The 27598-nt window shown below is 45.1% G+C and overlaps 1 protein-coding gene across 26 annotated transcripts in view; it reads left to right on the forward strand.

Moving 5' to 3' along the window:
* The window catches only part of LOC138520852 (membrane cofactor protein-like), a 382475-nt gene that overhangs the window by 306412 nt on the left and 48465 nt on the right, over positions 1–27598 (forward strand). For all 26 annotated transcript variants that reach the window (XM_069633230.1, XM_069633234.1, XM_069633235.1 and 23 more), the window contains one exon: positions 13939–13992. In XM_069633230.1, the coding sequence (XP_069489331.1) occupies positions 13939–13992 (54 nt within the window). The remainder of the gene's footprint in view (positions 1–13938; positions 13993–27598) is intronic.

The following is a 27598-nucleotide window of genomic DNA, read 5'->3' on the forward strand; positions in this document are numbered from 1 at the left end:
GTCCTGATAATGACAGACAACAGTGGCCATGTACTACCTCAAAAACAGAGAAGGCGTAAGATCAATACCACTGTGCAGAGGCAATGCAGCTCTGGTTCTGGACAATGCAAGAAGGAATCTGTTGGCACTTGAGAGCTGAACATGGCGGCGGACGCTCTGAGCAGGCAGAGCAGTCTCCCACGAGTGGGAGCTAGCTCAGAAAGGCCTTCAAGAGATCTTCACCCTTTGGGGAACCCCTCAAGTGGATCTGCTCGCGACTGGGGCCAACCGGAAGTGCGAACTGTGTTGCTCAAGGGAATTTCCCCCGAGAGGAGCTCTAGGGAACTTGTTCGTAGTGGACTGGGTATGTCCACTCCTTTACGCGTTTCCTCCAGTCCCCGTGATTCCTCATGTAATCAGGAGGTTGAGAAAGTTCACGGGAACCATGATCCCAATTGTCCCGGACTGGGCCAGGAGGACGTGGTACCTGGACCTTCTGGACATGTCCATCTTCCCTCAATACGTCTTCCACAAAGAGAGTATCTTCCCTTACAAGAGGAAGGTTGGGTTCTCCATCCAGAGGTCAAGACACTCAACCTTCACACCTGGCTTCTGAGAGGTTGAGATATAAGGATTGGGACCTCCCGGATGACGTTATGGAGATTCTGCTTTTGGCCAGAAGGCCAGCAACAAAATCCTTACACCGGTGTCGTTGGAAGAAATTCAGTAACTGGTGCAGGGATAAGAATGTATTACATTTAGCCAACTCGGGGCTCCAAGTTGGAACTATTAAAGGATATTTGGCAGTGCTATCTATCTTCAAGCGCTCCTCAGAAGAAGTTTCAGATTTCAAAATGCCTTTAGTTATCCAAGGGTTAACAAATGTGTTCCCTCCTACACCATTCCAAGTTCCCATTTGGGATTTAAATTTAGTTTTAAAGTTTGTGTGCCCCTTTTGAGCCTTTACATTCTTGTCCTTTAAGGCTCCTAACTTTAAAAACTGTTCTAGTGGCTCCAACTTCAGCCCGCAGGGTGAGTGAGTTGCAAGCACTCTCTTGCAAGCCTCCTCACACGGTTTTCCACAAGGATAAAGTTGTTTAAAATAGTTTTGGATTTCCATCTGTCACAGAAAATCACTTTGCCATCCTTTTATCCTCCACTGCACGCTACGAAAGATTCCAGACTAGACCCTAAAAGGGCTCTGTTTCTACATATCTAGACTGAAAAGATTTAGAACAGATCAGTTGTTTTCTTTTATACTGGACACAAATTGGGCCTTGGTGTGTCCAAGCAAACTATATCCAGATGGATTATCGTAGCAATATCTAATGTTGCAAATTGACTGGGAACGAGCCTCCAGATGGTTTAAGGGCTCATTCAACCAGGGGCATAGCAACTTCAGAGGGGTGTCCCAGTGCAAGACATTTGTGCTGCGGCCACTTGATCATCAATACACACTTTTACCAATCATTGGTTAGACACCACTTCTTACCAAGGAGGCCTTTTTGCAAAAGCCGTCCTTAATTCTATGCATAATTGAAGAACTATGGTACTCCCTCCTCCTCTAAATGACAACTGCAATGGGAGTCTATCTAAGATGAGGAATACATGGGAGGAACATCCAGTCAAAAGAACGTTACAGTTGATAAGTAACTGGTTCTTCATGCAATATTTCCTTTTACACTCGTTACTTTTAAAATTACCACAATCCCGTCCCTTAGTTTGCCATTCCCCTCAATCTACTCTCCATTCTATCGTTTCACTCCAAGCCTTCGGTATCTTCTCCTCCAACCAACCACTTTCGCCTTCTATCCGCAAAGCTCCTGTAGAAACCGCTTAGGGATTTCATCAGAGGGACCTTGCCCACCATCTGCATTTTCTTGCAAGAATTCTGTTGGGCTCGTTCCACAGGAAACCCAGTGATCTTCGGGCTAAATGGCGTAGGATGTCCGATCGTCAAACTCTGGAGCTTACAGTTCGCCGGGTCTGAACCATCCGACATTGCTACCAAGTGAACATATGGTCCTTAATCAGTAACATGTCATGCAATGGATGGGATGCAGAGTAACTCTTACACTAAATAATAAGACCGACTCAGGAAGTTGGGAAAATCTTTTTCGATTGTTTTTAATATCCATTGTCTAAAACGGGGATTTACAATGGACATCCACAGACGTTCGCTCGAGGTCTCAGTGCAAATCACATAAAAACATGCTAATATATCATAAATTTGTCATACATAATGTCATACTATGTGGCAAATAAGAAAAAGCTAGTTAGGGTCAGAATTGGCTAAAGGAGAACATCTAAATATAGTTTCTATAGGGACTGGTGCTGTGATGGACCGTCTGTCAGGTGGACAACTTAAGCTTGCCTCTAGTCCCAGTCATTCTCAACACTTAAGTACACAGAATACTATTGGCTCTTGAACTATAAGACCGTTCGTTATATGGCCCTCTACAATTGGTTGGCACACTCGTGTCATGGCTGGAACATTTTGCTCACTAGCAGCATGTGAGTTCTGACCCTGGTGCCAGGGGGTGAACTTGACTTCACCTCCCCACCCAATTAGCCCCACATCTCTTTGTTTATGCCTTCTGCCATGCAGACTCTTTGAACTTGTCCTTGCAGTAGTTTCTTTCTCTGGGAATATAAGGGAGTAGGGGTACACGCTTATCACATTTCTGGTCTGCATGCCTAACTTCATCCTTGGCTCCCGTGACAGACCACATTTCGGCCTGTTTTCTAGCATTTGTCTTGAATTAATAATCTTGGCACTCGTGGTGTTCTTTCTTTGCACCTTAATGGATGTTCCTGCTTCTCACTTTTTCTGCTTTTGAGACCAGATAACCAGTTCTTGGCTGCCTCCAGTCTTGACATCAGGCCAGACAGCCTTGACTCCTTCATGCTTCCAGCTAATTCTTTGCTGTGACAGTTTTCGATCCTCCTTCTCCATGGGTATGAGTTTACTAAAATTGTGATACTGATGTCCAGTTTCTTCATATATAATGGCGGCTTCGCCTGCGGTCTATTGACTACATATACTCCGCTTCTATGATCACTTAGTCTACTTGCGTTGCTGTGTCTTCACATTTATTGAACAGTTTGCATCGTCTTCAGTGTGTCACATATATGCTTGCCATATTCTTTCCTGCACAGGAACGGTCACTTTTTGTCATCAGGTGCTAGATGGTCCATACATCATCTTCTTTTAGAGTGTCACTTACTTTGTGTGATGTCACCAGCTTCTCTTTGTATCGTTTTTATATACCTTCCGGGACCTTTTCGAAGAGATAATCATCTCTTCGGGCATACATCTAGTATGGCTTTCTTAACGGATACCTTTTCTCGAACATTTGTCTTGGCATAGTCACAATTACTGGTGTCAAGCATGGTGCAGGTTCAGGCTTCCAACGTACAGGCAGTAAGGGGCTGGACTTCCTGTAGAGGCGTTTGGCTGCTGCTCTGCACTTTAAACATGCCTCCCCTGCTCTTTAGTAGAGGTACTTGCTTAGTAAGGTCTCCATGTGTTGAAAGGTCTGGTGGTCCATGTTTTTGTGGTTTTAAAACCTAGTAACCATATGTAATTTGTAGCTATATTGTTCTGAATGGAAGCTTTGGGCTTGACTTAAGTCCTCATGTGGCGAGCAGGCTTTCTTCACCAGCCTACGTGAGCAGGACATGGTTTTAGATAACTTTCCAGTCATCCCATGTGCCGTTCACAGCCATTGCAGAGAATTGTCTTGAAGGCCACTGTTCCTGGCTATCTATCGTGCACTTCTACTTCATAGGCGCAATAGGTTGAATTATGGTTTTCACAATGAGGTAGCCACTAAAAGCAGAAGTTTTTCAAACTGAGGTCGTCGCAAACCAGTGCTTTGGGCATAATCAAGGACCCTAAACCACTTCCTTTGAAATGCAATGTATTCAACTTGGATAGTCAAACAGTAAATTTGGCTCCAGAACGTTTTTAAAAGCCTTGTGGTAATGTTTCAAGGCAAATTGGCTTGTATTCACCTGCAGCAATGGGAGGGGGGGGTCAGACAGCATATCACTAATACATGCCAAATATTAAACCTGACCAGGATTTAAAACTGATCTGCCAGAGCACTGCAGACCATCGTGGCCAATGTCCGCAGAGTGGGTATAACATCAAATGTCAAAAGAAACGTGCACGAATGTCTAGAGATTGTTTACACTGCCGTCCCTGATACCAGATTCATATCTGTGGAAGTTGAGAGGGGGGGTGTGTCGACCTCTTGTTCTGGTTTTAAACAACTTTTTTTATCAAACTGTGCCTCTGACCATCTGATAATGCCAGGATGAATAATAAGGGTGTACCAAGTCCTTTGGTTGGCAAACTTTTAAGGAGTTATGAAAGAGGTTTCATGCTTCTGAGGCCCTCAATGTGCACCCACACCTCTGTCTAGATTCCTGCCCCGCCCTCAATCATGTCGTTATTGCCATACAATTTCTTTCTCATTAACTTCCTTTCCACCTTAATCCCGATTCATCAGTTTTACCTCAAACGTCTGTTTACTCTTCCTCCAGCCCATATAGAGTGATCTAAAAACCTACTAACCAGACAGTCTATAAATTAAATACCCAGGAGGGCACAAAGGACAGTGACGAATCCTTGGATCGCATCCCTTTTCAATATCGGGAGCCCTTCTCATTGGGCCAGGGCAGTGCGGCCACAGTCCAATAGTCCCCCTGGGGGTGGTGCGTCATAGGAGGATCAAATGGGAGGCAAAATCCCTTATGGGACGAGGGACGATGTTACCAGGTGAATGTGGTACTCGCCCTTCACAACCTCCATCCTGGGCAGTATCCCATTGTGCCCTACACTTCCATGTACCTGTGCAAGGTAGACACTAGGACAAGTAGACTACCTGTGTGAACATGTAGGAAGACTGGGGCGAGGAAAAGCTCAAGTAACCAAGTTGAGCATTGTCTCTTAAACTGAGATGAAGAACTGCAGAGTAATGCAGAGTACTGCGCAGATCCAAACCATGCAGTCTAATCATTATGGCCTATCTGAAATGCAACAGAGAATAAAATTAGGACTGGGAATAGTCGGATACTCCCTGGAGGAACCGCGAGAGCAGCACAGTCCAGGAAGGAGGCAAGCAATATGGGATTCCATTAAGAGTGCAGGAAGGTCCAATGCAGAGGGACTGCTTGACAACTTCAGAGAGAAGCAGCTCCAGGTGTTCTCCAGCATTGAATCGTTCATAGATTCACATGCTGTGAATATTCCCTGGCGTCAAGCTGGGATTCCTTGGTTACTTTTTTGGATATTTGTATTTTAGAAATTATAACGTGCACAGAACGGACCAAACCGTATAATGGTGCAGATGACAAACATGATTCAGATAGAATATAGCTAAACCCCTTCACCAGACAGCCAAAGACTTAGTAGAACTCTATTTAAACAGAAATGTTTTTAGTGCTCTGCAAAATTGATTTTGAGTTACAGGTCCTCAATTTAAGTGGTAAGGAGTTGCACAGCTTGGGCCCAAACACCGAAAAAAAACAGTCTTCCTGGGACTTTTACGCTGAGGGCGGGATAGAGAGGAGATGACGATCGCTAGAGCGCAGTGATCTTGCAGGCTGATATGGATTGAGTCCCTCAAATATTGAGGGGCGCATTGACCTCTTTAAGGCAGGCTGCCTTAAATCTAATACGATCCTCTATCCGTAGCCAGTGTAACTCTTGACGGTAGGATGACATGTGAATAGGTGTCCTTAGCTTAAAAATCATCCCAACTGCTGCATTTTGTGCTTTCTGGAGTCTCTAAATCTGTTTTGAGGTGAATTACCAGAAATTGGCTATTACAATAGTCCAAGTGGGCGCTGGTCAGTGCACCAACCACAGACGCCTGATCTTTAGGGATGTAAGGAAGAGCCTGGCGTAGAAGTCTTAATACAAAATGCACCGCCTGGTCCTTAGCCCCCACCCCCTCACCCCTGACCTTCGCAGCCAAGATCATCTTGCCACACACAGCCCAAATTCTTTACCTTGGAGACAAAGTGTAAACTTTTTCTTTTTTTTTTTTTTTTTTCTTCCCAGCAAAGTTGGGAATGGGCCGTTTTTTGGTCGAGGTCAATAGATGTCTAGGTCCTAACGAAATAAGTTCAGTGTTTGCTGCTTTAAGTTGTAGTTGATTAATGGACATCCAGTCACTTATTTCATCTAGGCAGTGTCCAGGTCTGCTAAATATTTCTGCAAAGTTAACCCTAATAAAGATCTGGGTATCGTCCGCATAAGAGTGGAAATTAAACCCATAGCGTCTTAGGATCTCCAGGCAGGGACTAATTTACAAATTAAACCATAATGGTGAGGGAGATGAACCCTGCGGAACTCCGCAGTTCAACCTAATCACCTGATACAAATTCGCTGCATACTATTACATTTTTTTAAAGAAAAGGTACGTGTATTTTGTATGCTGTCCCCCCTAGTTATGGGTGCTTTACTCCCATCCAATGGGACATCGAGTAGTAAGCTCCTCCTCTCCAGCCCATCCTCAGATTCTAACCGCGTGTCACGATGGAAGGATTCCTCAAGTTAATTTTCCTCAATCAGTTTTACTTAATCAAAAACCTACTTCCATGACAGGAAAAGAAGTAATCTCAAAGGAAGACGTTGTCTCAGGAAAATGGATAAGGACAAGACAAATTTGTTCAATGCCTGCAGCTCTTGTGGCCTCAAGAACGTCTTCAAAGGTGACAGGCGCAGTGAGTACATGTATTGCCTTTATCCCAACCACTCAGCTGAAGATTGTGAAATCTGTTAAGTGTTTGGCCCAAACCCTCAAAGACAGGCACCGGTGCCTAGTGTGTTGGCTCCAGGAGGGTCATTGCCCACCTTCGGAGTCCACTAAAAGTATGGCTGTTCCTAGGGGGAAGAGATTCCATTCAAAAGAGGGCCAAATCTGAGGAAAGGATGCCCAAATGACATAAACGTCATCACGCCCATGACCCATCAACGGGTGCAGAAGATGCGAAGGCCTCATCGCCGACGGGACGAAAGGGTCCAGCAAAGAGCCCGTCAAGGCCTTCGTCAATGTCGGGGAGATGCTCCCTTCCTCCATCGACCAACCGCTCGTCCACGAGAACAGCACCCACAAGCATGGCAACCCAGTCCTCGTCGACCGCACGCTAATCAACCAGGAACCCCTCGTCCACAAGCTCATCGGCCCATTCATCAATCACAAGCTTGACCAAGAATCAGCTCCCAACTAAATCGAGATCCAAGCAAACAGCCTTATTGACGGGAGTATAAACCTCCTGCACGTCGTCAGTTGCAAGGGAGGAGTCCTTGGCAGTACCGCTGTTGTCGATGGGAAAAGTCTTCAGCCAGATAGTTGGGGACACAACCCTGCAACGGCAGGGAGAAGAATTGCCAAACATGACCAAAGATGCCTGGGACGTCCCCACCAATGCACAAAACACAGCCAAGCAGGCAGAAGGCTGTCCCAAACATCAGGGGGGCTAATCGGGTACAGGATACACAAGTGCAAGTAATTACCGCACCAGTTTCACCAATAGTCTGACACCTAGGGGGCAAGCTACAACTGATTGTATCGCTTTACGTGGAAAAAGAAAATGTTCTGTAACTGGTGTCAAGGGCAGTAAATGCTGGTCCTACTCAACGTCACCCTGGAGCAACTTCTCCCTTACCTGCTCTCGCTAGCGAAACAAGGTCTCAGTCACTTATCCATCAAAGTACACTTGCGACCACCTCCAGGTATAGAAGGAACAGAAGCTCCATGTCCTTATTCAGCGACAGGCTGGTGAAGCATTTTCTAAAAAAGCTTTTTAGAGTTTTCCCTCCAACGAAGCCGACTCCGCCGGATTGTAGCCTCGATACAGTCCTCCAAGAACTAATGAAAAAGCCAATCGAGCCAAAGGCCACGGCCAGCATAAAGCACATCTGGAAGGTAGCTTTCCTTGTGGCAGTCACATTAGCCGAAGGGGTTCAGAACTGCAGGCATGGGTGGTCAATGAACCCTACTTGTGCTTTCCCAGAGATAAGGTGCTACTTATGACCAATCCAAAATTAATTCCAAAGGTTTCCACGGAATTCCACAAAAAATGCAAACATAGCGCTACCTGTGTTTTTCCAGAAGCCTCTACACCAGCGGACACTTCAGATGTAAAAAGAGCCATCAAGTACTACTTGGACAGCACCAAGTCGTTCAGGGCATCTGCTCAGCTCTTTGTAGCCTTTGACCCTGCCAATAAGGGTAAAGCTATATCCAAACAATTTATCCGGGTGTATTACTTCCACTATTTTGTTCTGCCACCTGAAAGTGGGCAGAGCATTCAAAGGCACGCACTGGGCACATTCCACAAGATCCACAGCAGCATTGTCGGCACCATGGGCAGGGGTACCGCTCATTGACATTTGCTAGGCAGCAACCTGGAGTGTCCTACACATTTAGCAGGCACTACCGCTTGGAGAAACATGCAGTGGATGTTCAGACAGGGCGAGCAGTTCTGCGCAGTCTGCTCCAATAAGGTAGGAGTCCCCTTTACACCTGCGTAAGACCATACTGCTATGTAATCTATTCCCAGCATGTCAATCTATGAAAGATCCAAAGATGGAGAAGGAGTAAGTTGCTTACTTGTAACTCCTGTTCTCCAGCATTGGTACCTTGTCATAGATTCACATGCAACCTCCATCCACTCCAGCCAGGTGAAGGCGTTCCGATACCAAAACAGGGTCCATTATGACTGGTCAGAATCTAAGGAAGGGCTGGAGAGGAGGAGCTTGCTACTCAATTTAACATTGGTTGGGCTCAAAGCACCCATAACGAGGGTGACGGCTGTGAGAAACCTGAAGTTGTCTCACCCGCTAGTCCCTGGGGATCTGTCATGGAGGTGGCCGGGTCAGAGCTATGGCTATTGGATCCAGTTCCTGGGGGTGGACCAGTGTGGGAGGATCACCTGGATGGGGGTGGGGGAGTTTGGGCATGTTGAAGTGGGACACTGTTAGGGAGAATTCTCTTATAAGGCTAATTTCCCAAATCTAGTGAGTCCCCCAGCATCTTTACTGGATTTTTGGGGTTTGTTTTTTCTCCTGCTAAGAGTGAGACTCTTTTACTCTGACTATTAGACATGATTTGAGGAATGTCTCTGACTATTTGTGTGATTTTGGGCTATGGGGTCTTTTACTCCATAGGGTATCATCTTTTTTTTTGTGTATGTGTTACACAGGTCTGTTTTCAAGGGGTCACTGTCCAGTCCCCCCTTGTCAAGTTTCTGGCTGGTGGCAGTGGTTACCACGCGAAATATTCCACCGGAATATTCTCAATGGGATTTTCCCATTGATTTTAAACGCACCACTTTTTGGTGCAATGTTAAAGATATCGCCGGTTTATTTAATATTAAATCAACGGTTGGGTCTTTTTGCCAGAACTCTTTTCTAAAATGGCGTTCGTGTCCGCCTCTGTAACTCTGATCAAGGTCGAGCCCTTTGTTCCACTTTTTGGTGGGCTTCTCCACAGACTCCCTGCAAATGGTGTCACTCTGTCTGGGTTACACAGGATGCGTGGGGAGGGGAATTGGCACCCTGGACTGCGTTGTCTTAGCAACTCAAGTCACACTCTGTTCTGATTGGGCCAGTGGTGAGCCGCCCAGCTCACCACTTAGAATGTTTGAGTGACAGCGAGGCTGTTGAATGGGGTTTTTTCTGCATAAAAGCAGGGCCTTTGGGACTGGAACTTCAGAAGTTGCCATAGAACCTAAGAATCCGAAGAGGGAAGAAGCTGAGCCATCTGCAACAACGACACCACCGGTGGTGCCCTGCTGCAACGAACGCACCACTTTCCCAACGACAAGAGCAGATCTTCTGCTGGACGAGTCTTCTTCCTCTGAGCTGGTGGGACCAACCAGTTCGCCCTTTTCGCCTTCCAAAGATGTCTCTTGGTCGAATCGCCCGTGCCAAGCACCCCGGCGGCCGGATAGCCAAGCTTCACCACTTTGACCGCGAATAAAATGAAAGCACCTTTTATCGACTAACTCCGCGGCTGGTTTCATCCCTGTGCAGTGCAACGACTACATGTTTCCTCCTCGACGAGATCCTCTCTTCCCCTGGTCGAAACAACGAACTGCAACCACTGCCAGGAACAACTGCCACCGCTGGAGCTTCCTCTCTTTAAGGTACTGTGTCCTGCCTGGCCTCCCTTTCTTCGGGTTGCCCAAGGTGACCCTTAAATCCTTGGCTTTCCAACTGGGTTGGCCCCAGACCTTCCAACTTTATCTTCTTGAATCGCCCCGACCTCTTTTGAACATTCTGCAAAGAATTTTAGTGCATTTAAAACCGTGTGATCCTGGGCACATTTCGCTTTGCTCCATTTTTAAAGTGGGCCTGGCCTATGAACTTTGGCTCTACAGGGTATACTGCCTTCTTTCCCTTGCTGAGAACTCCTAAAAGTGTTGGGACTTGTCTTATTTCTATGCTCTGCCTTTTTCTCTCCCTTTAACTGAACTATTGGAGTGCCATCAGGTTATGTGCTCACATCCGTTTAACAAATCGTGGTGTTTTTAACACTGACTTGTCTGATAGTTATCAAGGGAGGTGTGTATACTTTACCTGACTGTGTTTTAACTTACTTTTGATTTAGAGTGCTAGTATATTGCCTAAAGTGTTTTAAATAAATAATTATATACTTTTTAAACAAAGCTCTGGTCAGTGTTTGTTTGCTCTACTGTGTTTTTAGCCCTATTGTGTATACTCTATATACTGCCCTACTCTTCTTGAGAGAAGTCTGACTGCTCAGCCACAGCTACCAGGTAAATCTGGGTGGTACAGACTGCTACCAATTGGGTTTACTGCTTACTCCTGTAGTCTTAATCTCTTTGCAGTGTTCCCCAAAGGAACTGCACAGGATTCTGCCTAACAGACACCAAAGGGTGAGATGCTGTATCCCCTTTCTTATGACACCTTTTCCCCAGCCAACCAAGTAGGATACTTGGCAACTCAACCCTCTCCTTTCCCAACACAAACACTGTCTCATGGACAGTCCATTGTGAGCAACAACGGACTAACACCAGAGCTGTATACCTAACATGTCCCAACCCAAGGGTCAGGCAATTAGTGATAACTACACACACCTGACTTCCATCACACTTCCCCACACGAAAGCACACTGAGCAAGGCCAAATGCACAAGGAAGCAGCTATTCCAGGATGGCAGTTTAAACCGAGGAGAAAGGCGGCGAGACCAGAGAGGGTGACAGTGGGTTACCCTTGTCACAAAAGGATTGTGACTTTCAAGAAGCCTCAAGGAAGAGAAACAGAAGACCAGGCATTACAGCTGACGAACAGTGTAGCGTGTGCCAAAGGTACACAGGGCTCTCCCGCATTGATGGCCAAGGTGGGGAGAAGCGCTTGCCACTGTGGTACTGTCCTTGACTTTGACAGCAAAGCAATGCCAATGAATTCAGCACAGCTAGTGAGTCGGGAGAAACGGACCAGACTGTTATGCTCAAGGTTGCAGGCAGCAACGTTGTGTGAACAAAGAACTTGTTTGCGATTGAACTTTATGAAAGAAAGTTGGGTACCAGATACAGAGTGGTCCAGCACCTCGTGGGTGCTCACTCGAAGGTCTGTCGGGTACCCCCCAGAACATGTAAATATTGATTGGTGAAATCGAAGTGGTCCTGCAGCGGGTTAAGTTACATCCTGTGCACAAAGCCTCACATTGTCTAGAAACAGAATTGGTCCGAACCTGACTGAGGGAGGACAGTTGTGAAAACTATCTGAGCCTGGCTGAGGGGGATCCCGGGCAACGAGTAAAGCGCCTGACTTGAATATTTGAATGGAACTTTTCTTTGTCGGTGCATCGGCACCTCTGAAGCAAGAGACTTTGACTAAAACACTTTGGCAAAGGAGGCCCTGATGCTGGTAAAAGGAACTGTGACCTCATGTTGAAGCCCATGAGTGTGCTGTGCTCAAGTGACTCGCCTTGTCCCATGCTAAAAACTTGGGGAAGTGAGGCCAATGGCCTAAACATCCTGCCTTATTTTGTGAACACTTTTTCTTTTTGTGAACATTGTCCCACACTATTTTGTAGCATAGGAGTAAGGATTGGTAATAGTTTTTATTTTTTTAGTATAAGCGCTTTTCATTTGACAAGACTCCATTAGGACTGTATTTGGTCGTAGCTTGCTCCCATCTTAGATTTAGGTTTAGATGGGTGTTTTTCACACCTGTGGTGATCAATAAACACCCTTGAACTGTGATCACTTGTCTGTCTTCTTTGATATCATGGCTTTTTACACAGCATACAAAATATACCTAACTTTTTTCTTTTCAAAAGTAATATCCAAAAGTAACCGAGGATTCCCGCTTGGGCTGGGGAATATTCACAGCATGTGAATCTGAAAGATACGAATGCTGGAGAACAGGAGTTACAGATAAGCAATGTAGTCCTTCCTGAGGCCTGGGAAGCGCGACCAGGGAGAACCGTGCTGCCGAAGGAGCCTTGCAACTGCAGAGCCGCCACAGACTGAAAGACGGCGAGAGTCTGGGGAAGCCCTGCGGCTGGTCTCTGGTGCCAAGGAAGAATAGGACGGTGATGGACCACGAGAAAAAAGGTATGCACGTTGCTGTGAAGACGCTGGGGCCCTAAGAAGGTGGTAGAAAACCCAGAGGAGAGAAAAAGACCGAGAAAACAGAGTCTGGGGCCATGACTGAGGAAAAGAGACTTTATCATACCTTGGTTCGCACAATAGTATTTGGCAGGAGAGTGAACAAGGTCTATCCAGAAGGGAAACCTAGCAAGAAAGGCAAGTCTGGGACTCGCACCCATATGAAGATTAGATTGTTGGAGATATTCATATCGGGTTAGTGAACCAGGGTAGCTCGGAGAAGACACCAGGGGATTGGAGTCCAAACCCCCCCCCCCCCACCCCATGGTGGTTGCGAAAATTATACCAAGGCGAAGGAAGGCAATCTCTAGGCACTTTGGAAGAAGCTGAGGAAATAAAAAACAGATGTTCCCCACACCCCTTCCCCCTCCAGGTATTTGGGAACACTGAGAAAAGGGAGACATTCTCTGGACACTGTTTGAACCCAACAACCGTTTTGGGAATTATATTTTGCATCATTTATAACTTCGTTTTGCGAACCAGTAAAGAACAATTAATCTCACGACCAGAAGAAGAAAGGCCACCTTCTGAGCCATGAAGGTCACCATCACCCTTATTTTGAGTGCCTAAGTATAAGGGTAGGAAATTTGACATGACAGTGGACCTTTTCCTTTGGACATCCTGACAAACCCCTTAGGTTTATTTTTTTTGAGGCAGGGAAACCCCTCTTATTAGGGCTAGTTGGGTTTTCCCCGACCCTCAGTTTCTTTAATACATGTTTATAGCAAGGAACATACCACCACTGGTTTGATCTTACTTCTACACCTTTACATCAGACTGGCCTTTTATATGCTATTGAAATGTTTCTTTGTGATTTCAACTCTAAGATGCTTCTTCATTTCAGAGCCCCAGTCGGTTTTCAATTTTGATACCTTACAGCACTGAATAAAGTATGAAACTGTTCGTCATCAGCAGTGGAAAGGTGCATTCACAGTCTACAAGTCAGCAGGCTGGCAAGAGCCCACACCCCTGCTCAAAGGATTTCTGCATCTTTATCCAGGATTTAACCTTACTTGCTAAGGCCCATGCCAGCGCCATAGTCTCTGCCACCTGTATTTTTGACTGCTATGACTTTGTATACAGCTCTGCGGTATCCAAATCGGTTCTATTGATGAAACTTAGAAACCGATGCATTCTGTGAGCCTGTGGGCATGGTCTCCTGCAACGCATTGTTGATATTAATCATGCAGTGTTCAATTGTTGCTGTTTGGAGGATTCAAGAACGTAGTAGAGTTGTCATTTGTCTTTGTGAATGCATATGCCCATAATTCATGTACATGGTTTCTTTTGTTTTTTACAGTTTGCGAAGCATGTACGGAATCTAATGCAGGATCAAATGCAAGTGTTCTTGCTGGTAAGAATTACTGGGAAAATATGACCTGGATAGAGCAGAATAAACATTGGCAGATTAAAGTGTTTTTAAATTGAAAATCACTTCCCTGTTTTGGTTTAATTTGATTAACTAGAAAGGCAAGATGGTTTTATATTTCTGCCAGAAGTTGGTATACGATTTTGTTTGCATCATTCGGATTAGTATTTTTGATACAGGAATGCAAACTGGGTGGTATGGTCTTTTCACAAGAAACTTAATACATGTTAAGTTTGGATTTTCATGTCCCTAAATGATGTCTAATTCTTATCTGCTTTGTAAGAGGAAAATCTCTGCATGATTGAAGGCAGGAAGAAGGGGTTGCTTCAATAAACCTCACTGGATTCCTTAATCATGGCTAAGGACTCCTGCTACCAAGACAAAATCCAGAAATCCATTCAAGCTTACATTTTAGGTTTCCCTTGAGTGCAGACGTTTCCTTGAGCATGAGCTTGTCGATACAAGGTGCTTTGAAAAGGAGTGAGGTAAAGTGATCAAAATGGGCACAGACTCGAATATAATTTTCATTTATTTTTTATTTTTAGATGAGTTAGTTTAATTGTAAACTTTCATCTGTTTAAGTTATGGAAAGATAGTGCTAAGAGTAACTCGGGAGTTTCTTCTATTGAGTTGGAGTATACTGCTGAGAGAGCGATTGTGTATATATGTTGTTTTGCCCACAGAGTAGGGCCACCCATCTTTCTTCAGTGTTCATTTGCTGGGATGAAAGGTCAAAGAAGGCCCCAAATTGCTTGCGATGCGAGTGCCTGGCATTCCATGACCAGATGGAAAAGGGTTTCTGGCGTTGTTTCAACTTTGCCCCAACACAAAACCACTGTAGATTCTGCAATTTGCTTTGTTGTTTCCAGGTATGAGTTTGTAGGTAGGATGTTCAGACGTATTCTTAGAAATATAGTCCTGATGTTTTGGTCTGGAAACATTAGAAGGTAAGGTGGTGGTTCATGGATTTTTCTGTTGTCTTTGTTGCATTGGAGGTTCTGTTTGTAGGCATTTTTCGTTAGAATGGTTTTTATCCAATCATTCTGTAGAAGTTTGATTTGGGCGTGTTGTGGGCGAAGGATTAGAAGTTATTCTCATATCTCTTTGTTTACCATTTCCTTCATGATAGACTGTTTCCATGTTTGTAGTACCGTGTTGTTGAGGGTGGTTGGTTGAGCTCTCAGGATTTGAATTGCTGGCGTTTTCTCGTCGGAAAGGATTTTGCGAAAAATATCTAGTCTTTTCCAAAGTACAATGGATGCAATTGATTGGTTGCCATTTCGTGTCGTATTCGCGGCATTGGATCTTGCGCCAGAGAATTGCCTCAAATTTCATCCATTTGACTGTACCAGCATTCATCATTGCTTCTGTTCCATAGGTTATTGTAGGGATGTATTTTAGTCTGTAGTAGGCAATGATGGGTCTAAAAGAATTTTCCCTATTTCCTGTGAAGTAGACATCCTTGTCTTACCAATGTTTGTGATGTTTGCTCTATTTTTGTCAAGTCATTGCTCTTCGGATTTTGATTAGTATTTGAAGGTTGTCACGTTTTCTAGATGAGTTCCATTGATGATAAATATTGGTGGTTTTGCAGTTTTTTGATGAGGCTTGGTTAGTCATTGTCTTTTTTTTTGAGGTATTGATTACTAGTTCGTTTTTGTTCATGTAACTACTCAGCGCAGTGAGTGCTACTTGTAGTCCAGAGGGAGTTTTATCAAGCAGAATATCATCTGCATATGCCATCATGGGCACTGGTGTTGAATTTATTTTCGGTGGGTTGGTTTGGTTGTTGATGAGATGTTCTTCAATGTCTGCTGTGAACAGATTGTATAGGGTCGCCGCAAGGGGGCACCCTTCCTTTAGGCTGTTTGATGTGGCAATTGGTCTGGTGGTGGCGCCTTGTTTTGATAATCTCCCTTTTATGTTGGTTTCTGAGTATAGTAAGATGATTGGCTCCAAGATGTTCAATGGGCACTTCCATGTTTTGACCGCAGTTTGTAATGTGATATGGCATCAAAGGCCCTCTTCAGGTCGATAAACGCTGCATATATGGTGGTCTTGCTGTTGATTGCTTTGTATTTGATCATGTGAAGTAGTATCAGGTTAATGTTTGTTCCGACATTGGCAGTGAAACCCGTTTGCCTTGCCGAAAACCTGCCGTTGTCTGTTGCCCAGGCAATTAGTTGTTTCAAGAGTTGTTGCAAAGAGTTTTCCGAGCGGATCCAGTAGGGCGATTGGACGGAAGTTCTGTGGTTCATCACGGGATCTTTGTTTATAAATGGGGACGATTGTAGCTGATCTCCAAGTGCTTGGAATTTGGTTGGTGGTGTTTATACTCGTTATGATCTGGCACATGAAGTTCGCCCAGGCCGGCGGGGTCTTGTTTGAGGACTGCATTTGACATACCGTCAGGGCCAGGAGCTCTTGAGGTATTTAAGTTGATCATATGAATCAGATCATCATAGTCCACTTTTACTAGCCATTTCGGTTTGTTCGTGTTCCTATCATCTTTGGGTTGCGAAATTCGAGCTGCATAGATAGTTGAGAAGTGAGTGACCCATGATTCTTGTTATACGTTAGCCGTCAACTTATGCTGTTTTTGTGAATAATCATTGAGGAGATTATAAAGCGCTCTGGTGTTATGTGACTTGTATGTTTCCATTATGTTTTCTGCATCAGCTTGCTGGAGGATTTTTTGTTGAGATTTTATCCAATTGTATGTTTCAGTCTTTTGATCTGTGTCCTGTTTTCTGCTGATTTTGATTTGTTCAATTGCCGTATTGAGTTTGCCAGGCGTATTTTCTTGTTACATATTTCCTGGTTATGTGTGCTGGTGGATTTGTTGTGGTCGATTTTTAACTGTTTGACGGAAGGGTAGTAAAATCCATTCATAGTTCAGTTTTTCAGCGTCTGTCCGGTTGGAGGTGAGGAGTTTTTTTGGTAGGTGTGCTATTGCTCTTTGGGGAATGCAGAGTCTTGATCTTCCGTCGAGTTCTAGTGAACATGGTGTTAGGTTTTCTTCTGGATCATTAACAGGCGCAAGTGTACAGTCAGTCGGTTGTGGTCGCTTTTGTCCAAAATTATTGTTTGGGCTGACTTAACCGATTCATTCAAGTTATGTGAAAGGAATATGTAATCAATGATTGCGGTTGTGGATCCTCTAGTCCATGTTGGCGTGTAAGATGTGGAATTGTTCATCGCGTGATTTAGGAGGATGAGATCGCGAATGAGGATTTCGTTCATCCATCTTGTTTAGGTGAAAGTTGCGTTTGCGTTTGGGTTCGAGGAGTACCAATCTGGGTGAATAGTTGATGTTCAGATCTCCACAGATTATTATTTCTGGAGGTTGGTGATTTTCAGCAAGGTTATAGATTGTTATGAATACTCCGTCGATGAATGCTTCGGTTGTTATTGCTGCGGTGTTCCAGTAAAAATTGAATATTGCAATTATCTCATGGTTTTTCTGTCTTGGATCATTGCCACTGGTTCTTATTATTGCTAGTTGAGTCCAGGAGTGTTTTCAGTGGTTCGTACCATCCATTGGGGGGTTATTTTAATTAGGGTGAGGAGGCCTGATGCTGGTCTTCCTTGCTTTTTGGCCATTGCAGGGTTGAGAAAGGTGAGGTAGCCATCGCACGCTGGCGTTTCAGTGAGCCATGTCTCTTGAAGGCATATCATTTAGTACGTTTCCAGGTCCTGTGGGGGGGGGAGGGGTTGGTGAAGAGGTGCGAGTTTCCTCTGGTGTTCCATGAGGAAGAGTGACCACGTAGTTTCCAGTTTCATTGATTGTTATGAATGAGAGCTCAAGGAGGATGTCGAGAAAGTGGTATCTTTGTACGAGTTTTCCAGGTCATAGATTCTTTTAATTGGTCGTTCTGTTTCGGTCCATTGTTCTGGTTGTTGTGCTTGGCTCTGTTTTGTTGCTCCTGTGTGGTCATTAGTGTAGTTGGTCGTGTGGTTCCTTGAATGGTAGAGCAAGTGATCATCTCTGTCTTTCCTTGAGTTGTGGCATTGTGCATTGATTGGTCTGGTTGATGTGTTGGCCCAACATGTAAAGCCAAGCTTTTAGAAATGGCTGCGCCTTGAAAGGATCAGTTCTTGGTCTTTTGGGTCGTCTAGTTCGACAGTGATGTTGTCTAGGTGCTGTTCGTCTTTAAAGGTTTTTAGGTCAATGTCTCTTGTTGCTATTTTGTGTAGCTGTGGTATGGCTCCAAAAAGGCGCATAACGTTGGTTCTGTTGAGGATTAGCGGTTCGGATCGGTTTGTTTCATTTTTGATGTGAATTTCATAAATTTGGTTTTGTCGTAACAGGTTTACAAATGACGGAAGTGTACAGATGGTAAGGTCTGATTGTGTCCTGAAGGAATCGACTGAGATTTGTTCGTATGGTTGTGCTGTCGCATCCAATGTATCGCTTTTAAAGGAGTCATCTGATATTTGTTCATAGTAGTCCACTGGATGTAGTTCGTGTTCAGAGACATATTCGTCTATTATGAAGCTTGAGTGCACTGTCGGTTGTATAGATGGTGGTGTGTCATCTGTTATATGGTCTCCATGTGTTGATAGATTGAGCAGGTCTTCATCATAGGTGCTTGGATTTGGTGGTTTGTCTATAGTTGTCCGTAAAGCTAGGGACTTTGGCTGAATTTTGTATCTGTTGGTATCTGGTGTGCAAGAGCTTTGTGTGTTGCAGATTGGTTGTGAGTGGGGTTGGTCAGTTAATTTCACTGTTCTCAGGAACACTCTTGAGCCTGTTTGTCGTTTTTTTAGTTTTTTGTTGTACTGGTTTCAGGATGGCTGGTGGTTTTTCCTTTGAGAAAATCTGGTATGACTCTGTTAGTAGAATGTGTGGGTTCTTGCATCACTGCTTGTGAGCTTGCAGTGGATCTGGTTGTTCTATTCGCGGGACGGTCTTCATTGGTCAAGGTTAGGCCGTTTGATTGTTGAAGTGTGTTGCAACAAGGAGTGGCTGGGATGGCTTGGTCAGTCGGAGCATTCTTTTGCATCGCTATTTGGTGATGTGCTTTCAGCAAGGCTAGGACTTCTGTATTTCATTTTGCTTTTTCTTCGCGATCACCTCTTGCTATTTCTGATAGTCGTTGCCAGCGACTGGATTGTTCTGCTTCGCAGTTCAGATGGGATTTTGTTGTCGTTATGAAGTTCTCCATGTATGTCTGGAGTGTAACAGGGCTAGAAGGGTTGCTTGGTCTCTAATGTTGTCATTCATGGATTCGTGTAGTTTAAGAAAGGGGGATCGATTGAGATAGTACTGCGATGAGCATATTTTGTAGGTCCAGCATGGTAATGGGAATCCTTGGAATGATGTTTCCTCATGGACTGGGTCTATTGATGTAGTAGTGGCTTGGTTGGGTTTCGGGGCGCTGGTGGGAGGAGTGGGTTGTTGCTGCTTAGTTGTAGGATCTGGCGTATAGTATGATTCATCTGAGTCGTAGGTGAAGCGACTTGGGAGGTCTTGTTTTCTGGTAATTCCTGTTTTCTTTTTTAACGTTTCTTTCCTGTGTCATACATGGAGTCGAAGTTAGATGTAGTTGATGGTTTCCGGTCAGGTTGCCAAATATTTCTTTTCGTTTGCTTAGGCTTGACATCATTGATACGATTTCAGTAATGTCCATCGATGGTCTTCTTGCTTTGGTTGAAGTTTTGTTGTCCACGTTGTCTGAGGATTGTGCAAGTTTAATTGAGTTGTGTGTTTGTAGCCACGCAAGTTTGGCTAGTCTTGCTTTTTCTTTCTTTGTCTGTTGAAATGTGGCACTTTTTGCCTTTTGTAGGTTGATGATGGGCCTGGACTAGTTTGATTGAGATTTGGCTGTATCTTTAGCAACTTCGTAGGTGTTGGTGTCTTTGTTTGTAGCGTTTGCTTCTTCTAATGTAGTGGCAGTCAGCTTGGGGGCTGTTGGAATTCCTCCTAATATCGGCGGTTGTGCTTGTATGGTTCCTGTCTTAGCGATGTCGGTCGGCTGGTTAGTGGTATTACTTGAGGAGTGATCGATGTCTAATTCCGGTCTTCTGTTTTCTGGAGGTTTGGCATTGTTTCGTGGGTGAGGGGTTTCTTGATTGTGATGTATAGAAGCTGGCAACTCTGTGATTTCCAAATTGGTTTGTGGAGTATCGTTTAGGGGTTGTATCTCATTGAGTGTCTGCGTGGTGGTCTTAGTTGGTGAGTTGAGGTTTTCGCCATTTTATGGGTTTTGGGAGGTTGTGGAAGATTGTTTCATACTACTGGAGCTGTGGATTTGTGCTTGTATGTTGAGCTGGGTTGGTGGATTTTCTTCATCATTGGAGTGGGGGAATGGCGTCTGCTGTTGAAAGGGCTTGTCCTTTTGTGTTGGGTTGGCTGGGTAAGGTTTCTTCAGTGTTGGGGTGGCAAGTGACAGCTTCTGTTGATCGAGCAGGAGTTGGTTGAGTTGGAAGTTGGAGTATGGTATTGGTGGTAAGGGGTTCATCTGAATCGATGATGTGTTCGTGGTCTAAGTCCGGGAGCTTTTGTGGGTGTTTTGAGATTCCTTTGGTGACAGGAGCTCTTAGGAGGGATTGTTCCATCGTTGGTTGCGAGGAGTCTACGTGGGAGGTAGCAGCGGTGTTGAGTTTTGTTCTTAGTCTTGTTTTCGGGCGCATGATGGTTTGCTGTTTGAGTCGGCTTGTAGACATTCAGTTTTTGTGCCGTCTGTGATAGGATCCAAGGGGCAAACCCCTTTCGGTCTCCTCACAGTGGTAGATGTTACGTTCCTGGTTTGGAAGGGTGCAGGCTCCAGGATCCAAGGGTTGTGCCCTTTCGGGCTCCTTGGTGTTTGTGTTGTCTGTGATAGGATCCAAGGGACAAGCCCTTTCGGTCTCCTCACAGTGACAGGTGTTACGTTACTGGTTATGTAGGCTGCAGGATCCAAAATGCAAAAATGAAGTCTGTTAGGACTTTGACGGGAGGTGTCGGTGTAATTGCGTTTTCAACTGCAGGGGTTTTTCCTGTTGGTTTGGGCAGGATCCAAGGGGAGTGCCCTTTCGGTCTCCTGGTCAGCTGTCTGTTCAGACTCCTCGTTGGTCTTTGGGGTTAGAGGTTGAGTCTGTTTCGTGGAGCTAGCAAAGTTTCATAAATTGTGGGAGAGATCCGAGGGGCAATCCTTGTCGATTTCCCACGGAAAAAGTGGTTCTCTTTGCGGTGTTGTAGGACTTGGGAGATTAGAGGCTCCAGAGGGCAGGGCCCTTCGGTTGTCTTTTTCAGGGATGCGGAATATTCGAGGGTCAGGCCCAGTGGGTCTCCTGGTCAGGGGTATGCTGTTGTGGTAATTGAGTTTGCCACACTTGTGGGGATTCAGGGGGTAGGGCTGTTTGGTTTCCTACCGTTGGTGAGGCCCGGGTTATGGACTTGCAGGGCTTGCAGCGCTTGTACGGTGTAGTCTCCAGGGGGCGGGGCCCTTCAGTTGTCTTGGTCAGGGGTATGGAATGTTCGTGGGTCACTCCCGGTGGGTCTTCTGGTCAGAAGTATGGTGTTGTGGGAATAGGGTATGCCGCACTTGTGGGGATCCAAGGGAGAGGGCTTGGGCTTTTCAGTGTCCTAACATTGGTGTGGTTCACTTAGGACTTGCAGGGCAGAGTGTTCAGTGGCGGGGCCCTTGGATAACTTTTTCTTTGTCTGTGAAGTAGATAGATCACGGGGGCCAACTCGTTGGGGCTCCTACTGTTCGTGGGTCACTCCTGGTGGGTCTTCTGGACAGAGGTTTAGTGTTCTGGGAGTCTGGTATGGCGTACGTGTGAGGGTATAAGGGGGGGGCTTTTCGGTTTGGTACCGTTGGTGTGGTTCACTTGCAGGGCTTGCAGAGTGGAGTGTTCAGGGGGCGGGGCCATAGCTTTGTCCGTGAAGCAGTTCACTCACGGGGGCCAACTCGTTGGGACTCCTGCTGGGCGCGGTGGTCTGATGGCCGTTGGGATTACCACACCTGGGGGGGGTGCACCGGGGAAATCCATGGGCGGAGCAGGCGCTGAGGACTCGCACCGGCGGGGTGGCTCTGTGTGCGTGTTTACTGTAGAGGCAGTTCTGCTCTCGGATGATGGCACTAGTTGGTGCTGCCGTGTAGTTGTCCCACACGGGGGCGGTGCTAGCGTGCAGGAGATGCCATAGGAGTTGTCAGCGAGCTGGTACATTGATGGGTGTTCCGGGGTCAGCGAGGTGGGGTAATGGGATTACCCGCGTGCACTGGTTGGGTGGTGAGGCGGGTGAGTGTGCTGGCAATAGTGCTGGTGAGCCGCTTCTGCAGGCTGGTGTAGCAGCGGCGCGGGCCTGGGGAAAGGTGGTAGGGCGGGTTTGGCCGGTCTTGCTGCGGTAGCACAACAGTCCTGCCTCCGGTGGCAGTGAGGCGTCTGGGAGGCTGCGGTCTCTACCGCGAGGAGCGTGCAGATGCGCTGAACCAAGGTGAGGGATACTGCTTCTTCGAGGTGGGGGGGGGGGTGGAAGAGGCAGGGAACTGAATGCTGTAAGGTGGAGTTGCTGAATCTGAGTTCAGGTTTCTGAGTTGGGCGCAGTCAACTAGAATCTACTGGTGTCGCAGAATATCAGTCTGTTAGTGGGGTGCTCCAGAAAGAAGCGAGCGGAGCCTGCAGAGCCCAAAGACAAAAAGACACTGCAACCGACTGCGGTGTTCTGGGGGTTTTAAGGTTGTAGTTGATGGCAATAGAAAGTGGACTAGGCAGCCCAAAATGGTTTAAGTCCGCAGCAGCAACAAAAGCAGTTCATCCTTCTCTATTGCAGACCAAAGACTCTGCATCCGACTCAAAGAAAATGGTGTGGTGGCCCACACTTTGGGCTATGGCTGGAGAGCTTGCATGTGATTGACTGTTCTCACAAGTTACTCATTTGTTACTCTGGGCATACGTTGGACCATTCTTTGAAACTGGGATTTTAAAGGCGTAAATTAGGATTGTTTGTTTTTGGAAAGTACAATCAAAATACTTATTTATTTTATTTATTTAACATTTATAAAGCGCTCACACAGCCCGCGGGCATCGAGGCGCTGTTACAGGAATTGTTTGTTTTTCTTAGTTGCGTAATTGTGTTTTTTTTTTTGTCTTAGTTACGTATTTATAACGCGCTTAAACACCCAGAGGTTTCTAAGCGCGGACCCGGGGATAGAACCTGTTGTTCCTTCGTGTCGTCTTGCGTCCAAGACGCGCACGCTGCCGCTGAGCTATCCTCCCATACTTGAATATGTATTGCCAGAAAAGTGCACTTTACAATAGTGAAATAGTGGCAAGCATCTGTGTCTCCATTACCGAGTTTTCTTTTATCAACATTCATTTCTTTCACAGGAATTGGTGAGGAATCCATTGCATCGACACCATCCAATAGCACGGCGCATTTGAAGCGGGACTTAACTTATAAACCCCGCCCATAAATGTCTGACACCTCAGTACATGTCAAAGTTGCCTGTTCTTATTTCTACTGTGATGAATCTAGTGAGATCATCACTAAGACCCCTGCTATGGGCCTCCCATCATGTGGCATGGGGATGACAGCCACTACTTGATCCTGACCATGGGGTGGTATTCTGAGGGAAGATCACATGGGAGGAGACTCCTATCGAGGGAATTGATTACCTCTTTTACTCTGGATTCCCCTCTTCTCCCTGGAGCATTAATGGCATATTGTAAAGTAGAGAAAACGAATGTAACTGCTATGCACTTAACCTCTCTAAACTCTGATTACATCCAGTTCAACTCAATCGAAAGGAATCTACATTAAGAGTCAAACCCATTATGGACTTGAAGATCCATAATGACTGTGGTCCTGGGACGAGGAAGAGGGACCAGGCATCAGTGAGGATCAAAAATGCCACTGAAGGGAATATGCGGTCTAGTTTGAAGGCAAGGCACTTGAGCGGGACATTTAAACTTGAAAATGGAGCACAGTGTGGAAGGAAGATGGAATGTAGCAGCATAGGCAGAAGCAGTCGGGAATGACACTGTGTGGTTGGAGCTGCAGCAGGAGTGCGAAAGCCAGCAAAAGCCAACACAGGAAGAGGAGGCGTGCGTTTTGCAGAGTTTGCGTAGCAGGAAGGGAAGGCGTGGTTCATCTGGGAGAGAAGCCCAGCTGTTTGGGAGACGTGCTCTCGACCCAACGTGTGTTCCCTGGAGGTGCTAGGGGACACAGAGACCCAGACAGGCCGTCGTGGCTCGAGAGGCCTTGCATTTGGTGGCAGGTACGGAAGAGCTGTCGAGCGAATTCCCATCCCGGTGAGGGGGCTCTGCAGCAGCAGGGAGCAGCACAGAGTCCAAACATGTAACAATTGCTAAAATCTGACTATTTTTGAATTCCGAGCATTTAAATAAGAAGGCAAAAAGGGTGTAATTCTCAATTTATGAAATGTCAACTTGGGGAAACCTGTTACTCACATTGCCACCATCACAGAGACTATAACAAGATAATGGTGCAAGAAGGTCACAATTCTTCTTTCCTAAAACACCAGTTTGGTGAAATCTGTAACCCCCAATGCCACTAACAGAAGAAACCAACTGTAGTGGGAGTTTTTTCTTCCTGGCAGAGTGAACCAGGAAATAAACAATAGGTTTGAAGAGATGTGGGTGTGGTTAAAAAGGTGTTTTGGAAAGACATTGGTAACTTTATCATTTTGACAAACCTAGTTGCTGTGCTATCCTAACAAGTATTCCATTGAAAGAATAATTGTGAAACACTTGTTTGCTTTGCATCGTGAGAAAGTCATTGTGTGGTGTAAAACAATTGCTTTGATTTTTAAGTGTTTGTGAAAGAGACATTTACTTTACCAGGTGGAAGGACATAGTGGATGGAACAGAACTTTGTTCAATCGGACCTTTTCCAAGGGTATTCCTGAATTGATCCATGGGGAAAGATGGGTGTTTATGCTACCCCTTTTTATTTTAAAAAATGGCAAATAATGAGAAAACTATACCTTTTTGTGTCTCACATTTCTGACCCCTCGCACTACTCGGGTTTAGGACCTTGTATGAGCCAATTGCATCTTGTTTTTTAGACCCTCCTCACCACTCATCTGAAATGTATTTTCTGGACGAGGACCCAGATTCAGAGTAACCATAGGATCCTTGCTCTCCAGTTAACAGCAGTCATTTTTTGCTACCCAGAGACTTAATTTCGGAATATTCCTGAAAAATTTCATTGCAAAGAAATTCACATACAATATATAATCAGAAAAGTATGCAGATTGTACAGTTGGGAAATCGGATCATATTTTTAGGGGTTAATCAGAGTGTGGGGTGGGGATTTCCCCTGTAGTTTGCTGCTGCACTGAATAGAGCATTCTGCTGTGAAATTAATTTGCAGTGAAACCACAGAGCATCATTTTAGGGCTCTGAATTGATTTAAGTGTAAAGCGTGCATTGAGGGCAACAGAGTACATTTTTGCTCTTATCAAAGCAGAATGTCAGGAAAAATCCTGGATTTGTTATCCAAACTAAGTGCTAAATATTGCATAGCAAATTTGTCACTAGCCAAATTAACGTACACCTAATGGGAGATTGGACAATAAGACTAAATTCACCAAAACAAAAATTGCCTTTTTCGTTCTGCACAGGGACTAATGGTTCCTGCAGCAATAACCATCTGAATATTGTCTCTCCAAAGCTCTCTTGTGGCCGAACATGCCATTCCTGCCCCACAAAAGATATTCAGGTAATGAGGTACAATTAAAGTTTGTATTCAATGAAAAGTGCAGAACACAGTGCTGAGTCTGACTGGTAATTGCCGCCTCTTCTCACTTGCCACTGGTCAGTTTAATGGGCTTCTGTTACCATAGGTCCTAGTGACTAGGAACTCCAACATTTGCCCTCTCTGCCACCAACGTTAAACATTGATCCTTGTTCAAGAGATTCCACATCTACTACTCTTGAGGCCAAAGAGCCTGCCCCACAACTTCAGCCAAGGTTTGATTCCCAATCCTTTGCCCTCCGAGAAAGAATAATGTTTTTTAGAATTTCAGATCTGCGTTCTTTAGATCTGGCCATCCGGACAGAAAATTTAATTTCAACATCTCTGCTTTTTTTCTGTTTTTGGTGGCTGGATCTGCTCAGATGGATTCTTGCATCCCAGTATCGTGCCTTTGCAAGAAAATTCATAAGATTTACTGTAGTCCAGAATGATTTGAGAGAGACTGGATATTACACTTTGGCTCCTTGAACTTTTACCAAACTGTTGTCCGTTGTAACTTCTTATGCGGATTCAGATATTTTGCTATTCGCAAATATCGAAATATGGCTGAATGGAGGGTTTGGGGAAGACCTAAGATTACAAAAAATTATGTGGGTTGTTTTTGGTTTCCTCAACTCTAGTTAGTGAGTCATCGGCCTCTTGTCCTCTTTCTCTGTCCGGCTTTCTTTCCGGAATCACACTCTGGAGTGGGTCAGCACCACGTGCACTTGTTGTGAAATCCCTTCAATTCATTATTGCTTTTGGTTCTATTAACTCTGTAAGCACTTTGTACGCTGTTGTGGAGTGGCATATGCCCTACTCTTGATAGTCAGTGTACCTTTCTTTTTTGGATCACTGTGTTGTATGTGTAACTTGACTTGGGTTTTAAAAGCACAATTTCCAGAGATCCTTTCTCGTTTGATTCTGTCTAGCCGCTGAGCCCTTGAACCTCCTCCCACCTCCATCATTCTGGTTGTCTTTCAGCTTCTCAGTACCACTGCGCTACTCTTTGGACCATGGATACCAGCATATAGTCCTTTGGACGCCCTTTGTCCGTTGGCATATTTCCCTTCCTCTTCCTTCACCTACTAATAGCCCACCCAATACTGCTTGACTCTGTAGCCTATCTTCCTGCTTTCCATTTGTATCTCTGTGCTCTCAGTCTCTGTCCAAAACTAAGTGAATGAACGGCTTCTGTTCCTTGATGTTATATCTTTAATTTGACCTGGTGTGCAAGCCTCCACTCACTTGCCTGCGGTCTTACTCCTGGCAGCTGCTCTGCACTTTCCCACATGGAATTTGTTCGGGGAGTTTGCAGCTTAGTAGTCCAGCAGTTCTGTTGGTGTTTTCCATACACTTCTCCGCATCATGCTGCAGGCTGGCTCCTGGAATGAATCTTTTTTTATATATATATTTTTTTAAAACCCATTCCTATTACGATCATCCGAACTGAACCACTTTTGTGGTTAAGGGGTCCTGCCAATGGAACTATACTCCTATAATCCTTTCTTCTGGATGTTTGTGCAAGAAATCACAACTTAGTTATTTTTTTTAATTATTATTAACGTGTATGGCTAAATTAAAGCTTTTTGCACTATTAAAAATGAATGCACAATATATACATATAATGTGGTCATGAGTAGTAAATGATTATAATTTCCTTAACGTTCATTAATTTTCTACAAGGCCACACCCCCAGACACCATGTGCTGCTGCCGAAACAATCAGTGGGTCATCAGAGTAAATGGATGCCCAAAATGAATCTGAAATTTGTAAGGGAAGAGCAAAGCTCTCCATAACCCCTCTGATAATTTTTTGGCTAAGGCAGATAACTGGGTTGAATGTGCCTAGCTGACTCAAAGTCCGATTTGCAATATCGGTATATCCTTTGTTTATGAGGAA

The sequence above is a fragment of the Ambystoma mexicanum genome, chromosome 13, assembly GCF_040938575.1.
Source record: "Ambystoma mexicanum isolate Mex_15411 chromosome 13, UKY_AmexF1_1, whole genome shotgun sequence".
NCBI lineage: Eukaryota > Metazoa > Chordata > Amphibia > Caudata > Ambystomatidae > Ambystoma > Ambystoma mexicanum.